This window comes from Coregonus lavaretus (genome assembly GCF_964263955.1).
Source record: "Coregonus lavaretus genome assembly, contig: HAP1_SCAFFOLD_877, whole genome shotgun sequence".
In the NCBI taxonomy this organism is placed as follows: domain Eukaryota; kingdom Metazoa; phylum Chordata; class Actinopteri; order Salmoniformes; family Salmonidae; genus Coregonus; species Coregonus lavaretus.
In genome coordinates, this window is record NW_028156754.1 from 149,704 (window position 1) to 164,478 (window position 14,775).

The 14,775-nt window shown below is 43.1% G+C and overlaps 1 protein-coding gene across 10 annotated transcripts in view; it reads right to left on the reverse strand.

Moving 5' to 3' along the window:
• Window positions 1-773: 773 nt before the first annotated feature.
• LOC311126007 (target of Nesh-SH3-like) overlaps window positions 774-14,775 on the reverse strand; it is a 28,714-nt gene continuing 14,712 nt past the window's right edge. The window contains exons 9-25 of one of the 10 annotated variants that reach the window (XM_084200029.1): window positions 14,490-14,564; window positions 13,206-13,412; window positions 12,758-12,835; window positions 11,719-11,955; window positions 10,226-10,444; window positions 9,496-9,561; window positions 8,505-8,591; window positions 6,626-6,688; window positions 6,265-6,387; window positions 6,035-6,124; window positions 5,687-5,896; window positions 5,436-5,541; window positions 4,522-4,601; window positions 3,577-3,606; window positions 2,994-3,152; window positions 2,756-2,878; window positions 774-2,597 (exon numbers count right to left, since the gene is read on the reverse strand). In XM_084200029.1, coding sequence (XP_084056155.1) covers window positions 2,482-2,597; window positions 2,756-2,878; window positions 2,994-3,152; window positions 3,577-3,606; window positions 4,522-4,601; window positions 5,436-5,541; window positions 5,687-5,896; window positions 6,035-6,124; window positions 6,265-6,387; window positions 6,626-6,688; window positions 8,505-8,591; window positions 9,496-9,561; window positions 10,226-10,444; window positions 11,719-11,955; window positions 12,758-12,835; window positions 13,206-13,412; window positions 14,490-14,564 — 2,069 coding nt within the window. In that variant the 3' untranslated portion in view covers window positions 774-2,481. The remainder of the gene's footprint in view (window positions 2,598-2,755; window positions 2,879-2,993; window positions 3,153-3,576; window positions 3,607-4,521; window positions 4,602-5,435; window positions 5,542-5,686; window positions 5,897-6,034; window positions 6,125-6,264; window positions 6,388-6,625; window positions 6,689-8,504; window positions 8,592-9,495; window positions 9,562-10,225; window positions 10,445-11,718; window positions 11,956-12,757; window positions 12,836-13,205; window positions 13,413-14,489; window positions 14,565-14,775) is intronic. The other 9 variants (XM_084200031.1, XM_084200032.1, XM_084200033.1 and 6 more) reach the window with 9 other exon arrangements.

Consider the following 14,775-nt stretch of genomic DNA (forward strand, 5'->3'; position numbering starts at 1 on the left):
CTGTGGTATAAACTTTCAGCTGGTTATCTCATTGCCTGCACGGACTGGTCCATCCTTCTTAATACAGAGCAGTGTTAATATTACTAAAGCAACGATGGTGAAGTGGTTAGTTTAGCAGTATTTAGCCTGTTGGTTTTGTATGAAGTGGTTAGTTTAGCAGTATTTAGCCTGTTGGTTTTGTATAAAGTGGTTATTTTAGCAATATTTAGCCTGCTGGTTTTGTATGAAGTGGTTATTTTAGCAGTATTTAGCCTGCTGGTTTTGTATGAGAGTGACTTAACTTGAACTTCCTTTTGAAAGACTGCTTCTAAAAGCTTATGTAGGTCAGCTGTGGGAGATGTAGTCAGGCTGCTGGGTTCAGACTACTGTCCTATTTGAGGGAACGCTCCACCTTGAAGTGACATTAACTGTTATGCTCAGACTATAACTTTCTCTTTGAAAGCTAATACAGACATTGAGAGCCCAGTTTGAAGTTTTCATTAGCCTTTTTTTCTCCTTGCCCCTGTGATTTCGAAGAATGTCCCTGTGTTGAATTTGGCGTTTGGGAGGCTCTCTCTGGAAAAGTGTGGTAATCCATGGATGTCTGTTGATTTTTCTAATTGGCGATGTGGTTCTACTCTGACATGGGGAAAGTACACCAGGATGTATGAGCTGTAAGGAGATAGGCTCAGTGGTGGTCAACGTCTCATGTCAACATAGACAGAGCATAAAAACAACTATATTTTATTTTCTACTTTATAGAAATTCTATGGATGAAACAGAGCAGTCCAGTTAAGAAAGGCAGTTTATTTTTCAAGTTCCACCAGTACGCTTCTTCAACTGGAAAACACTATCACTCTAGCTACCCTAAGTGAAAAATGGCAAGGACATCTTTTTTTTTTATAAAAAAGGAACAGAACTTCTGTTTTTATTATTGAAACTAGATACAGGAATGAAAGTATGTTTGAAAAAACAACAGTACAGTTTCATGTGACAAACATTTTCCATACAAAATAAGCATAAAAACACTGATCTGCAAGCGCATGGAGCCAAAAGTGTATTTCTGTACAAAACTAAGAAATCATTCAACAGGACTCCACTCTGTACCATTTATCAAGGCTACTAAGAAGATAAGATATCTCTCTTATTTTCCAACATGATATAAATACAACGTGTTGTATCAGAGGTTGTAAAATGTTGCCAGAGGAACACTGAGAAGTATGAATGGTCGCTTTAAGGGACGTGTCTTTGCAAAAGTTAGTTGAAAAAATACTTTCTCTCCATATACATATAAATACATTTATGCTGTGCAAATTGCAAGTGTAAAAACCTCCCATGCATTGCCACCCCATATATCAGGGCTACTGAAGGAGAAATATTGGTTTGGTACAAGACCTCCTCTGTGTGTATGAGTTTGTGGATGTGTGTTTGCGTGTGTGCTTATTTTCCTATGCTTGTTTTTGATTTTAGGTGACAGCGAGGGGAAAATGCAGGTGCACCATGCGCCATAGCTCGGTCAACATTCATACAATGAACGTTACTGGCACAGGAGATTGGTGGCACCTTAATTGGGGAGGACGGGCTCGTGGTAATGGCTGTAGCGGAATTAGTGGAATGTTATCAAATACATCAAATACATGGTTACCATGTGTTTGATGCCATTCCATTTACTCTGTTCCAGCCATTATTATGAGCCAGCCTCCACTGGTTACAGGATATGTGTGAGAGTGGACTTCATGTTAATATATACAGCATTATCTTCTCTGAAGGTGTATTATGAACTAGGGCTGGATTCAACTTGTAGATTTAGAGATTGCGCGATCGAAATGTAAAGGTCATTTCCGATTGAGCCGACATATGCAGCGTTTACCATGAATGCAGTCTCCACTAACACGGGAATGTTGCCGTAACGCTGAACTTCAGTGATACGGATTGAATAGAACCCTAAGACTGACCAATCTATGGAACAATTATTGCACCATGAATCAGTCACTGAATGAAACCATGAAATTCTGTCAGGTTGTCTGAAACTCTACAACTCGTACTGTACAGCAGAAGCGTTGCATTATAACCCATTTCCTAGAACTCGGAACATGGCATCAAACACTTTGATAAATAATATTATACACGTTATCAAAATAAGTTTCAGGGAGCCAGCTTCCCATTATTTCAATAAAAATTATATCTACTGTATGCTTGTTACCTCACACTGTTTGTTAGAAGTTTCTCCATCTATCTCATACTATGTTGTTTTTATCAGTTTGCCTTTTTGTCATGTTTGATAAATAAGATGAGATAAAGCTATTACATATGGACATAATATTTCCCTGACACGTAGATCATGTACACGTTTTTACATGGCTGTGGTTCAGAGGCGGCTGGATGGGGGATATGTAGCATCCAGAGACTGATGGGATGCGTGGAAGGACCCCTCCTGCCACCTACCTAGACGGTTTTATATTTATATTCTTCGGGCTTCTCCACAGACAGCTTTGGGGGGTCCTACCATTTGCCAGGAATGGGCGTTCCACACTCGTACCATGACACGTAGGTGACGTGAGAGTTCCGTCCTATCTGACCAAAGTTGACAGGCTCTTGTCTCATAGCCCTGTAATACCCTGTATGTGACAGACAAAATGAAGTGAGGGGCTGAACTTTGAGTCATTTTAGACATTGTGAAAATGTAGTTGTTTTCAAGCATGGATATTAAGCATATTCTTAACAGGTTCGCATTTCAACAATTCAATGATAGATCTGTCGTTGATGTAGCCTGTACCTTCTCTTGCTGGCAGCTGGTCAGCCATGACTTGGTTTCCTGTCCTTCCATCGAGGAACGAGTCTACAAACTGACAGTGGTCCTCACCATGGCCAGTCTGGTCCCCAATGTTGTAAAATTTACCTGTAAAGTTATTAGGGATAAAAGTTGTCAAAGGGGATGGCAATTTAAACTGAGCAACAGTACTGTTCTGTACTGTACTGTACTATAGACATTGAGTGCCGGAAGCAGAACTGACCGTTGAGAGAATCACTCAGATAGATCTTGTATCGGAGAGAGTTGCAGAGCTGAATGCCCACAAACTTGCGGTACCAGGTCCTCTTCACGTACTGCTTGCCATTGCAATCCGAGTACGAGTCTGTCTTGAAGGGGAACTGGGTCCAGATGGCATCTTTTCCTACAGGAAAGAGTTAACAGAATATTAGAACGTGGAATATCAAAGGCATGAAGCATGAAACAAAGATAACAATTAAGAAAATAGAGCTGTGTAGAATCCTAAATGTATATATGCATTCCCAATCAAAGTTGTCTTTTTAGTGCATCACAGCCTTTTACTACTGATGAAATGAAAGGGAAAATAAAAATCTCTCCATTCATTTAGCTGTGTAAATGTTTGGTCTGGCTGTGAGTTGGGTGTGGAAGAAGTGAGCTCATAGATATTGGATGGAGAGCAGTGTACTGCTACACTGGGGCACTGTGGCCTGAGTCTCCACAGACTCTCCCTGTGCCAGGCATTAGATCATCCATTCATTCAGCCTGGTGGGACATGTCACCTGGGACCGGTGCTCAGGACAGACCGTAGAGCAGACTGGGGGGCTTACCTGAGACATTCTCACTCACACGTGGGTCCGCTGCAGGACGGAGGGATGGAGGGATGGAGGGAAAGAGGCAGAGAGAGATGTGAGTTAGTAAGTGCTTTCAAATGTCTTCTTCTCAGAATAGACTGTACAAATGGTTCCGAAATGAATTTTTTTATAACAAGTTGGTGATTCTCCTAAATAAAAGACCACAAAACCACACGCCCTGTAGCAAAGCCATACAAAATCTACGGCAAGTAATTTAGTCGACTTGATCCTGAGTCTTTGGCACTGGAGAGCCAGTGTGGTACGGTAGTGTGAGGCTCCAGGAGGCCCCGAGGGCAAATCATCTGCTTTCAAACTCCTCATCATCTTTCACATAGAGGGTAAGCCTTTGTGGGCCAATGAGGCCCAGCGGTGAGGTCCTTCCAGTAACACAAAAATGACCTGATTCGCTACTCGCCATGTATTTATGATACACTGTTGTATCAGTGAGTTTGGTTGAGTGTGCTGTGAGCTGCTATGCAGGATGAGGGAGAGCTGGCAGCCGGACAGCACCCCAGGGGTTGGAGGCACTTTACATGGAGAGGCAGCAGCCAATGTTATGGAAATAGAGGGGCCATGCTGAAATCATTAGGTTAATAACAGCTAGTTAATTACAGACCCCTACACCGGTAAGTGGTGGATCGCCAGACATGACTGGAGCTGGCAGACGAGGCTGTGTGTTAGTACGTTTGTACGTGCATATGTTAGTGGATGCTTATTTGTTTGTTTAACACCAAATGCCTGACCTAGTCAACAAATGGCCCATGCCAAAGGCCAGATGTGGCTCTTGAGCTTTTAACTGGCTCCTGAATAGGTAATGGTGTAAGTCAGCGATTCAACAAAACAACCAATTACCAAGTTCTTGTGTCGTTTAATGAGGTGTGTTAGTGCTGGGCTAGGAAGTTTCTTTGGCCCATACTGTACCTGATTCGGTGTTGAAGGACACAGGCTCACTGGGTGGCCCCGCTCCAAGCTCGTTCTTGGGTTTCACTTTGAACTCGTAGCTGTGAGGTAAGAGCAGGAAGTGTCACTATCAGAAGGTCTCACAGCGATCATCTAACCGACTCGCTCCAGATTCTAATTTCCGCTCCATTTCCAATTGCAAGCAATCATTTCCACAGAATCAGATTTTCCTCTTATCCTCACAGCATTTAAAGTGGACACTGTATCTTGATGGAAACGTGGTGTATTCTTGTTCAGCCTTGTGTTACAGCAAGGACAAATGAGGCTCTAGTATTGCCTCCCTATCTATCTCTTCTCCAGACAGTGCAGTCCAGAGAGCCAGGAGAGCCAGAGAGTCCCTTCCACTAATGTCTCCTCCATATGAGATGTTCAGACACAGCGATTGGTCCACCACGTGCCAGCAGCCTCAGCGGCCTCAGCTCACAGGAAGCCCTGGTTTATATTCTATCACTTCTTTAATGTCAAATAGTCCCATATTCAGGCTTCATTAAAAACCTAGGGAGCATAGCGGCCCTCCTCTGCTCACCTTCCTTCTCCAACTACACCAGAGAGAAGTGCAGGTCCTGATCTTAACCAGACGTAGCTAGCTAGCTAATCCTTCTGACAAAAGTAGTAATAATACAATTAATAATTCAAATGCTGTATTATTTCCATGAACGAAAGCCTTTCAGAAAGTTTAAGTTTCACAAACATTTACATTTTAGTCATTTAGCAGATGCTCTTATCCAAAGTGACTTACAGTAGCGAGTGCATGCATTCTCATACTTTTTCAAAGCACTGAAAAAAGCTACCATCTGAGGACAGAGAGAGAGCATAGCCAGAGTGAATACAATGTGTTGTATCAATCTGAGACACAAAGATGATGTGTTATATACCTGCTCTCTGGTTTGAGGTTCTCCACTGCAGTGTGAGTCTGGTTGGTGGTCAGGATGGAGACCTGAGTACCATCTGGTCCCTTCGTCGTGGAGATGACCTCATATTCTACAAGACAACCAGGAAATCACTGTTCAATTCAAGAATTCACCAAGTATCCAGGTATTCAGAGTCACACTTTGCAATGTATGTAGCTATGCATTTGCATTGTAGTTGGAGCACATAGACGGGTACAGTGTCCCACTCTCCCCACCTGTGGTGTCGTTGTCAGTCTTCTCCCAGTCTAGAATGATGAAGGAGGGGCATCCCTCCACCGTTACCACGGTGAGGTTGGAGGGCGGAGACTTGGGCGGGGCGGTCACGTTTGTCTGCCCGCCCTCCTCCTCTGGGAAGTAGTTGAGAGAGGAGGTGATGGAACAAGGCTCGTCTGGTTTCTTGTCCGTCTTGTAGACCACATGGGGTGCTTAAGGAAGAGAGATATCACATTTAATGGATCCCTGCGCTACTGGTTCAAAACAACCATTTAGTAACTTAGTATTTTCTGCTGGGGACAACAGAAGTCCATGATAGTTACAAGGAGTTTATTTTTATTTTTACTTACCAACAAAACGTTTCTTTCCCAATGCGTCCACGTCAGAGGCTGGCAAGGAGCTGAATAATGAAGAGTTCTCCCAGGTTTCAAACCAGATGTCTGTGAGAGGATGAGAAAAAAACAAGGAGATGCTTTAGAGCTCCACAAGACAAATGTAAGGCTTGTCCTCACACGGGGCACCAGTAAAGTAGGTTTTCTTCTTAAGACGTAATTTAGCTCTGATCAGTGAACAGTCATACCATTGACTGATGGTGCGGTCGTTGTTGTGTGTCTGCGTTCTTGCTTGGCAGGTTTAGACGTCACTGATGGAAACTTCTTCAAAATGGAGGCCTTGTCTGTTTGCTTCAAAACATTCAGCTTGTCTGTAGAGAACAGAGAGTTTGTCAAAGCACGTTGTTTTTCATGGCTTTCTAAAATATTTCTATATTTGCTTAGAGGAAAAGTGCCTTTCGAGGTTGTAAACATAAGCTCAGCCAAATGACAAACTTTCTGATGACAAAATACCCTTTCACTAATAGCTGGTGTATAATGGAGTTTTGAAACTGGTGTGTACACCAACATTTCAAGCAGTGGATGATATATAAACCAACTAGACCTTACCCATATCACCAGGTTTGCCAACCAGGTTGGTCTTTTTGTTGACAGGAATGGATGGACGAGATCCTGAAAAATAGAAATCAAAGGAAACAACAGTCAATCACATAATCACTAAACATTAGAATGTCTGAGATAACCATTTCTTTGTCTCTCTGATGGTGTTATTTGCCTTGAAGAGGTCATCTTAAATGAAAAACTATGTAACACTCTTTCGCCGCCACTTGTAGAATAACCCAAATACCTTCACCATTGTTGACACAATTCAGCAATATCTAGAGAAATCCTACAGCAGGATTTCATCACGTATCTGACATCTGCCATCTGTCATACACTCTTAGAAAAAAGGGTTCCAAAAAGGTTAAAGGGGTTCTACATGGATCTCAAAAGAGTTCTACCTGGAACCAAAAAGGGTTCTCCTATGGGGACAGCCGAATAACCCTTTTAGGTTCTAGATAGCACCTTTTTTCTGAGCGTGTACATCATACTGATGACCATAATTATTTTGGCATTTATGCCTGGGAGGAACTCTATATGGACTGTATAAATAAATGGATGGGAAAACCCCATATCCTACGCCCAATGAACCTTAAAACATGAACAATCCTACATAATTCCTTGAGGTTTTACACATGTTCTGAAAGTTACCCAGAACTAGATGCTTAACCTGTTGCCAATTAGCGCTGTTGCATTGAGGCCAAATTCTTGACAATCAAGGAATTGTTCCCAATCCATAAGAAAATATGATAAATGCAAACCCCCAGTACATGAAAGCTGGTGTAGTTCTGAAACATTTTAGCTTGTAATATAAAGCAATATGGGTCCATTCCTTTCCATCAATTACACATGTATGAAATACTGCCAGTTTGCAGTTAGCACTGCTTTATTAAACTCTACAGTTTCTAGAAAACATGGTTCTACTTAAAAAGAAAAGCTTTCCTTAACTTTTTTCTTTCTCTCAATAGCATATGTTATACATTTATAAAACTGTAAGTCTACTGAAATCGGAGTAAGCATAGATATTTATCTGCAATGACAGTGTTCTACATAATCTTAAAACATTGCATTTTTCTAGCCACATGGAACCAACACAGATCAAGATTACAAATGTTCAACAGGGTACAGTACATGCAGTAAAGCATGGAAAGTGCCAAGCCACCACACACAATCATTATCGACTGCTGACTTATTCTGCCTTTGCACTGTGATCTGTCTACTCATGCAAAACTATTGGTCCACTAAATCTAGTTCATACAAGCACAAATCCGTAACCAAAAGCAAATATTGAATTCCCGTAGCTGATGAAAAAGCTGATGAGAGCCGTGCTCTCCTGATTGCATGATGAGTGCTCTAAACACTGGCACCTCCACAGTGACGCACTAGCCTGTGAAGCTTATTGTTCTTCTAAAGTCAATACTTGCAATCAAGCCAGAAGCATGTGGAACCTACCCAGGAAAATATATTAAAATAACATTTGAGCCGCCCTCCAAACAAAACATCAAGTTCATTACATGGTGGCAAGGCTATTATAGAACACTTTATTTCTTAACATGTGGTGAGAGAAAGTGCAAAGCTTGGTGAGGAACACGCCAAAATAAGGTTCTTAAAAATAAACTAACGACCTGCAGATGCAAACTTTCCAAAAAAAGGAAAGTATTTTCCAAATGCTTGGCTAAACTGAAGCCTTTGGTTGAATTCTTAGTGATGGCCGACCAGTGTTTTGATCAAAACAAGACTCTTAAAAAAAAAAATATGTTTTTTACATCCAACATGGCCGACTCATGCAGACTGGGCAGAAATGATGGCGATGGGAGCTAGCGTGAGTCAGCGTGGGCGGGGCTAGCTTTGCGCTGGGTGCAGATAGACTGGAATCATGCCATTTTACCATAGAACTGGTCCTCAATGGAAAAGAAGCCTGAACGGCCCGAAACACCAGGGTTTATGTCCTCCAACAGCGAGTTGTTTGTGTTTGCTGCAGGAAAAGTACTAAGATTAATTCCTATTCCCAAACCTATTGTGTATTCGGGGGAAATGTGGAGTGTCTGAACATATCAATGAAGATCTTTCAAAGAATATTCCACTGTTTTGCATTATCAATAAAGACACAACCAGTTGACCATAACATGAGACAGACCACAGCCAGTTGACCATAACATGAGACAGACCACAACCATACAATGAAGTATGATAATAGACCACACCAACCACAGCTCATGCTCAATGAGGACAGTACAGGACTGACATGCATACAATCATGCACAGGGTGAACCCCAACCAAAAGTGGTGGAAAAAACGTTGGAACTCCTAAAAAGATAGGTTTCTGCAGCTCTACATTGATTTGACTTTGTTCAGCTTTATGAACGGCATTACGTATATTCCAGTTTGCCAGTTTGTGACAGAGAAACAGCATTGGTTAAGTAGCTCGGCATCTGAAGAGCCTGATCTTTGAAGGCCTCTGAAAATGCTTCAGTTTCCGCTTGGAAAACATGAACCGAGTTTCCCCACCACCACATTACACAGACCAAATGGGTACTAACACAGTCTTACTTCCCAAAAAGAGCAGTGATTGCTTAATACCCCTTTGATTACTCCTTGTCAAAAGCTTTTGAAGCCTGCAACAGCATTGAATCTGCAGAAGCTTGCGTTAACGGCAAGAACACCAAGACCCTTGGACAGATGGCAACACAACACATGGACAGACAGACTGACGGGCTGATGGACAGATGGATGGATGGTTGGAGAGACAGAAACATTATTGACAAACAAAAAGAATGGGTGAAGGACACCGACATGGGTTGATGATGCTGCCACAACACCAACAAACTGTATGGGTTAATGGATGAGAGACGCAGAGGAGAAATATCAGCTCTTTTTACCCATTCTCAGTCTGTTCCAAACGACTGGTTTGGGAAGGCCGGGTCCTTTGTGATGCTTACCATTGGCTGTGGAGAAGAAGAAGGACTGTTATGGAAAAAGCAGCTGGCATTGTTAGCTCAGACTTAATTATTCAGGAAAAAAACAGGTTAGAGATGAATCTCCCAACAGATCTTGTGAGGAGGAAAATAAATAGGAAAAGGAGGGTGTCATATGTGATGGACCAGTGGAGAGTCCTGTAAGCGCTTCAGCCTCAAGTGAACAACACGTGTTTCCCCAAAGACAGTGTAAAGCTCTATCTTAACATGGCTGACCCGTGCTGCAACCAGAATCTACGACATGCTGACGGATCTTTCTAAAAGTAGCAGTGTAAGTGACTTCTTCAGATGGTGCGAGAATCGAGAAATGGATAGATTGGACAGCCGTGACAAATCTTGACCGCGGAGGTGACAAGCTACGTCGAAGCATGACCAATCACGCTCTCGACATGTTGTGCAGGGTGAAATTAGGCACTTGAAGCCAAACCAACTCTGCAATCTTTGCCTAATCTCGATCTCTGCCTAGATATGACAACATGTGTGGTGGGTATGGAGTAAGTACTGCACACTGGTTACACAGGGTTTGTGGGGGTAGAGGGGATTTTCAGAAAACCACAAGGAGATTACATATTAGGAGGAAGAGGAGGAAGGAAGGAGGAAGGAAGGAGAAGGGGAGAGAGAGAGATTCCTTTACCCCCTGGTGTCCCGGAGGTCTGTGATGAGTTATTGGCCCTACGAAGAAGGGATGAGGAAGAGGAGGAGGAGGAGGAGGAGGTGGAGGAGGATGGGGTATCTTGTCTTGAGCCATCAGTGAAGGGAAAGAGAGGGTTTCTGGCAGCAGGAGACTTCATGGTCCTGGCTATCAGTGTGATGGCCGGGCCATGGGGTTTCAAATTTCTCTGGCTGTCTTGACCTAGAAAACCACAAAAATAATTATAGAACCTATTACAATGTGTAGTCTCAATGTCTGTTAAAGACAACTCTATTGTGCAATTCAGGTGTGCTGTGAGCCACGGCCCTTAGGAGAGGAATAGTGGGGTTAGTGATGATGATTCAATCAATGATCTCTCAAAGGATCTGCAGCATTCAATAGTGTAGTTTGATTGAATGCATCTACTGTGTAGTTCTCTAACATGAGCTCTTAACTCATGTTAGCCTTGTTGTTACAAGCATTGCATATTTTCTGTGTGTACTTGTAATGAATTTAGTGACGTAAACAATATTTACTATAGGATTTTTCAAGCATTTTCTTCGTCGTAAAGCTTCCACAATCTTGAGGAATACAGTCATAGATGCTGCTGGGGCTCAGCAGTGCAGCGTAACCATGACAGTCAGATTGTGTATGCCATGCAGATATGGATAATGCAGATAATGTGGTTGATAATGTGGTGGATGGTGCAATAAAGGGCATTCAGTCCAACTCCTGATCATGACCTGTGGACCAATGAGTCTGCATTAAAGCTGGACAACAAAACTGAAGCTGTGGACCAATGAGTCTGCATTGAAACTGGACAACAACACTGAATTGGCTAGTATTGTTAGTTAAGACTTAATTATTCAGGAAAAAACTGATTAGAGATGAATCTCCCAACAGGCCTTGTGAGGAGGAAAATAAACAGGAAAAAAAAACAGGACAAAAACAGATGTGACTTTGCGTGGAAAAGGAACGTGTTATACAGTATGTGATGGACCAGTGGAGAGTCCTGTAAGCGCTTCAGCCTCAAGTGAACAACACGTGTTTCCCCAAAGACAGTGTAAAGCTCTATCTTAACATGGCTGACCCGTGCTGCAACCAGAATCTACGACATGTGACGGATCTTTCTAAAAGTAGCAGTGTAAGTGACTTCTTCAGATGGTGCGAGAATCGAGAAATGGATAGATTGGACAGCCGTGACAAATCTTGACCGCGGAGGTGACAAGCTACGTCGAAGCATGACCAATCACGCTCTCCAGATGTTGTGCAGGGTGAAATTAGGCACTTGAAGCCAAACCAACTCTGCAATCTTTGCCTAATCTCGATCTCTGCCTAGATATGACAACATGTGTGGTGGGTTTGGAGTAAGTACTGCACACTGGTTACACAGGGTTTGTGGGGGTAGAGGGGATTTTCAGAAAACCACAAGGAGATTACATAATAGGAGGAAGAGGAGGAAGGAAGGAGAAGGGGGAAGAGAGAGATTCCATTACCCCCTGGTGTACCGGAGGTCTGTGATGAGTTATTGGCACTACGAAGAAGGGATGAGGAAGAGGAGGAGGTGGAGGAGGAGGAGGAGGTGAAGGAGGAGGAGGAGGCGGATGGGATATCTTGTCTTGAGCCATCAGTGAAGGGAAAGAGAGGGTTTCTGGCAGCAGGAGACTTCATGGTCCTGGCTATCAGTGTGATGGCCGGGCCATGGGGTTTCAAATTTCTCTGGCTGCCTTGACCTAGAAAACCACAAAAACAATTGTAGAACCTGTTACAATGAGTAGTCTCAATGTCTGTTAAAGACCATTCTGTTGTGCCATTCAGGTGTGCTGGGAGCCACGGCCCTTAGGAGAGGAATAGTGGGGTTAGTGATGATGATTCAATCAATGATCTCTCAAAGGATCTGCAGCATTCAATAGTGTAGTTTGATTGAATGCATCTACTGTGTAGTTCTCTAACATGAGCTCTTAACTCATGTTAGCCTTGTTTTTACAAGCGTTGCATGTTTTCTCTGTGTACTTCTAATTAATTTAGTGACGTAAACAATATTAACTATTGGATTTTTCAAGCATTTTTTTTGTCGTAAAGCTTCCACAATCTTGAGGAATACAGTCATAGATGCTGCTGGGGCTCAGCAGTGCAGCGTAACCATGACAGTCAGATTGTGTATGCCATGCAGATATGGATAATGTAGTTGATAATGTGGTGGATGGTGCAATAAAGGGCATTCAGTCCAACTCCTGACCTGTGGATCAATGAGTCTGCATTAAAGCTGGACAACAACACTGAAGCTGTGGACCAATGAGTGTGCATTAAAGCTGTACAACAACACTGAAGCTGTGGTCAAATGAGTCTGCATTAAAGCTGTACAACAACACTGAAGCTGTGGACCAATGAGTGTGCATTAAAGCTGGACAACAACACTGAAGCTGTGGTCTGAGAGGATGGTGACACAATGGACAGCAGACAGACAGTGGAGTGTACGTAGACCAGCTGAGGCAAAACACAGTGACGGCATTTGTACAATGAGGTCATCGTTACCCAAGTTATTATTATTGGCTTTCTCACTGCCCAGGGCGTGTGTCAGCAGTGATGCTCCTTCCTGTGATTCACTGAAAGCTGTGTGGGGAAAAAATGGTTTTATCTGTTTCTGGAGGGTTGGGTTACAGTGGTTTGTAGAGAAATTCAAGATGGCGCTTCCTTGCCTATCTGTTACTCGGCAGTACTCTCAAAGACTACCCATTGAGGTAAAGGAAAACAAAGGATTCCTGCCTCACTTCATAAAAAGTTCAAATCTCCCTAATAGCTTTAGATACCAGTAAGTCTTTCGGTTTCAGTAAACATCTAGGCGTTTGCTCCGAAAAGAGTTAGGCATTTTAAATAACTTATATTTGAGGGGTACCAGAGTATACTCTGATGCCCTTAACATGACATCACAGACTCTGCAAAAGAAGGGGAAGGTTAAAGAGAGTTGAAAGGTGGAAATTACCAGAGGAAGGGTTATGTGGCTTCTCTGTGGCGCTAGTTGGTCCCCTGGGTTGGGTCTTTCCCTGTTGCTTTTCACCATGTGGAGAGGGGTTGTTAGGGACAGGGGTGGCAGAGGAGGTACTGGGGGTTTTGGTGGGCAGGAGTTGGGGGGAGGCAGGAGGGAGGTCCACGAGATGAGAGGAAGCATTTCTAATACTGTTTCCTCCGTCTGGGTGAGAGAGAAGAGAGAGGTATACTTTGATTATGGGGACTGGAAACTATGGAGTCACATAAGGACGTACCTTATGGAACATTTTGATGCCCAATTGTTGCGGTCAATATCAACAGTTCATAGACAGGCATTCAAATCCATCTCTTTGGCTGTGAGATGAATGTCTCCGAATACCTTTCATTGACTGTATAAGATTGTAGTTATTTATCTTTTTCTAATAGTGGATTCAGATTGATTTAACCTTGTCCCATAATGTAGTTGTACCTCATAGAAATACACACAGAAGGTCTTGAAAACATCATTGGAAGGAGTATTTAGAGGGACAGAAGGGGTAGTGAGCGACTTTGTGCTGCCTTTCCCTAATGGGAAATTCAAAGACGTCTTTTGCATGCAGTGTTGTCATGCAGACAGTGCAATAACTCTGTAAACGAATGAGGAATGAAAAATGGAGAGAGATGACTGATATGACTGATGTCAAGAAAGATGTCATGGTTCGTGGACACAAACATATGAAATGAGGGATTTTGATGGACACTGCTGGAGAGAAGGAGAGAGTCACATAGGTTGTGGGGATAGACATGGGAAGAACAAACAGCAGAAAAATAGAAAATGGATGGATGAATAGATCAATGGATGACAGAAAAAAAGAGTGGAAGAGAATGAGGTAAAGGTAAAGTGCTGAGTTGGACTGATACAGTATGGAGGGAAAGTGAGCGAAACAAGCAGTCAATGCTCTCACAGCGCCTGAGATCTAAGCTCAGAGGATGTGAGAAATGCGAAACAAGATCACCGTCATGCGTGCCCTTCGCATTTGCTCTGGCAGAAACTTACGCACATACTTCCAACTCTGTGGCGGCACCATCCTGTGCCACCACCATCTCCGCGATCCAGGGACTTTCTAACTCTCAGTGGACTCAAGGCATGCCAGCATGCAGCCAATCACAACGAACAGCTGCGGTTCTCACCCCCCACCCCAACCCACCCCTCCCCTCGCAGCAGCGTAGTGGACATAGCCAAGCGATGACTGACTGTGAATAAAGCTTGATATGATTCAAAATGTCTGTCTCTGTTTACCCAGTGGGAACTGTGGCCATTGAGGCTCATTGGAGCGGGGGTCAGGTCTAGCTTCCAGGTGGCTCTCTGGTGGTGCTGTAGAAAATAATATCACGTTTCATAAAGTGTGAATAGGAACAAAGTGCAAAGGTAGAGAAGGCGTTGGGGCAGGAAATGTGTTTGACCACAGAAGGTCTTTAAAGACAGTGAAAAGAGTAGTGTTTTTGGCCACAATACCTGTGCAACCATGAGTAATACAAAAAAACAGCAGAGTATGATGTTGTGTTGCTACCATGCTGTGTTGTCA